Below are 2,819 nucleotides of genomic sequence, written 5' to 3'. Positions count from 1 at the left end.
TTTTTTTTTTTGCTTATGTGGTGCTGAGGAATCGAACCCAGGGCCTCAGGCATGCAAGGCAAGCGCTCTACCACTGAGCCACCTTCCCAGCCCTCCGTTTTTTTTTTTCTAAACAACAGCCAATCAGAAAAGAAAATACTAGAAGAGGAGGGAAGGATTCCACATTCAAGCCCACTAATGGTAGTAAATAGTCAGAACTAATAATCAGGAAGTTAGATGAGAATTCATCTAGTTCAGCACTAAAGGCCACTGGTGCAGGCAAAAAGCCCCCTAAGCCTTTCTGATCCTAGGTGGCATCTCTGCAATATAGCAAGACACAATTGCTGACAGTCACAATGATGACTTCCAGCCAATAAGGTAAGGTTAAGTTGTACTCAGAATCCCTTATTTAAGGAAGTCCAAAATGCCATTAAAATCATATTGGCACTTGAGAGTTTTAAGTTTTTGTTCCCAGAAAAATCCCTTTATTAATGATATCTAACAAAGAAAAATCTGCTGCCCCAATGAATGCTGAATCTAAGTCAGGATACTGCTGCCATTTTTCTTCCCCCATACTTACTTGGCTGACCCATAGAGCTCCCAGGCTTTGGCGATCCCCAGGGCCAGTCCCCTCCTGGGATTATTGGAGAGGATCTTGGTAGCTTCTGTGGTCTTATTCAGGACATTGAGAACATGTCTGTTGGAACAGAGATGGCTATTCAGTAACTGGATGGACTAGAAGACCCCTCTGCCTATGACTTCACAGGCACATAGGGAATATGACTCTGCAAATCAATCACATACTTAAAAGCGTCTTTACCATCACATTCCCGCAGGATCTACTTTAGTTAGAACAGGCTGGAGTGAACTCACAGTGATTCCCCGATGTATATGCCCAGAGGAACCTGAGGCCTTGTGTCCCCCAGTCCAGCCTTCATGTGAGCTAGATCCCTGCCAACTGTCAAGGTCTTTCTCGCCACAGGTCTCTGGAACGTACTAGAATCTATTGTTCCTCTACCTGGAACACTAACTTATGTAATGAAGAAGCAGGACTAAATAAGCCATGAAGTCTCATCTCTCCCTGACATATTAAAAATCTAATTACAAATGTAAACTATTGCAAGGAACATATTGGGAGAATGTAAGGATGAAGGGGGAAAGGGATGGACACATGACCCAGGACCCAGGCAGGCCCAGTCCTAACTGGGAGATCCCTGACTCAGTAATCCATGATCAGTGATCCCTGGCTTAGTAGGTTCTTAAGGCTGTGTCCACAGCTGCCCAAGAAACCCACCGGTGCACATCTGGAGTCCGAGATGCAAGGCCCCCAAAGCTGGCAGAAATAGTGTTGATTTCAATCTGTTTCAGGGCTGGGGAGCCATCTGCATTACTCTGGAACATGTAGTCTGAGCGGTTCAGGCCCAGGAACACAGTCTGTGGACGAAACTGAAGGCTGAGGACATCTGCCCTGGGGCTGACTCTGAGGGTCTAGCCACACAGCAGAGAAATACACAAACTCCATGCTAGAGGAAAAGCACCAGCTAACACTCCCAATGACAATGGGAACCAGTGAGAGGCAGATTACCAGGAGATTGAGGTTAAGATCAATTCAAAACATCAGAGAGGAGAAGGGCAGGATCCAGATAGCAGAAGGGCCAAGAATGGTTACCTGTGCAATGCCTTCTTTCAGGACTTGCTTGTAGATATCAAAGAGCTTAGCAGTAAAGGTGTCTCTTTTGATTGTACTGGAAGAGGAAACAGAACATTTTCTAGATTACATGGAATCTTCAAGTTCCTACCCCTAATCATTGGCTCCTGAATCCTTTTCTGTTCTTCTGACCCAAACTGGAAAATCCATTCAAATCCAGTAGAGAATTATGGTTAAGGATCATGCCTATAAGCCTAGTTATTCAGGAGTCTGAGATCTGAGAATGGAAATTTGAAGCCAGCCTGGACAAGAAAGTTCATGAGACACTGATTTCTAATTAACCTAGCAAGAAGTCCCAAGTGGAGTTGTGGCTCAGGTGGTAAAGTGCCATGCTTGAGCAAAAAAAAAAAAAAAATGGACAGCACCCAGACTCTGAATTCAAGCCCTGTTACTGGTGTGTGCATATGCATGCATGCGTGCACGCATACACACACACACACACACACACACACACACACACACACACACACACACACACACACAGCTCTAGCTGAGCAATGTAGACCACAATGTAATCTCAGCAGTTAGGAGGCAAAGGCAGGAGTATCTGGAGTTTGAGAAAGCCTGAACTATAGTGAGACCCTATGTAAAAAAAAAAAAAAAAGCTTTTAATAAATATGAAAAAAGAACATACACACAAAAAAACTCTAGCTCTACTACCCACTATTAGACAACCTCAGAGAATCATTTCATCTGTCTGTATCAGTTTGTTCTACTCTAAGATGAATATCATAAAGCTGTGGTGAACATTACATGAATAAGACTTTTTATCTTTTTTAGTGCCAGTTCTGGGACTTGAACTCAGGGTCTGTCCCTGAGCCTTTGTGCTCAGGGCTAGTGCTTTACTGCTCTGAACCACAGTGCAATTTCCAGCTTTTTAGTAGTTAATTGGAGATGAGAGGTCTCACAGACTTTCCTGCCTAGACTGACTTTGAACTATGATGCTTAGATCTCAGCCTCCTGAATAGCTAGGATTACAGGCATGAGCCACCAGTACAGGCATGAAACATTATTTTTTAAAAATTGAATGTGTTGGGGCAGGGGGAGGATGGGAAGGGATGGGAAGGGGAAACAAAGGAGGAGGCTACAATGCTTGATAAGAAATGTACTCATTATCTTGCCCATGTAATTG

General features: G+C 43.9%; 1 protein-coding gene across 1 annotated transcript; it reads right to left on the bottom strand.

The window, feature by feature from the left end:
* Positions 1-548: 548 nt before the first annotated feature.
* Positions 549-1,748, bottom strand: LOC106002477 (glutathione synthetase-like; the record flags this gene model as incomplete). Its single annotated transcript, XM_013037346.1, has 3 exons — positions 549-676; positions 1,274-1,413; positions 1,649-1,748. Coding segments are annotated over 3 exons (361 nt in total), but the record flags the coding sequence as incomplete, so codon positions are not given.
* Positions 1,749-2,819: the final 1,071 nt, after the last annotated feature.

The sequence above is a fragment of the Dipodomys ordii genome, unplaced genomic scaffold, assembly GCF_000151885.1.
Source record: "Dipodomys ordii isolate 6190 unplaced genomic scaffold, Dord_2.0 Scaffold11666, whole genome shotgun sequence".
Taxonomy (NCBI): Eukaryota; Metazoa; Chordata; class Mammalia; order Rodentia; family Heteromyidae; genus Dipodomys; species Dipodomys ordii.
Note: the sequence above shows the minus strand (reverse complement) of the source record. Positions and strands in the feature narration are given on the sequence as shown.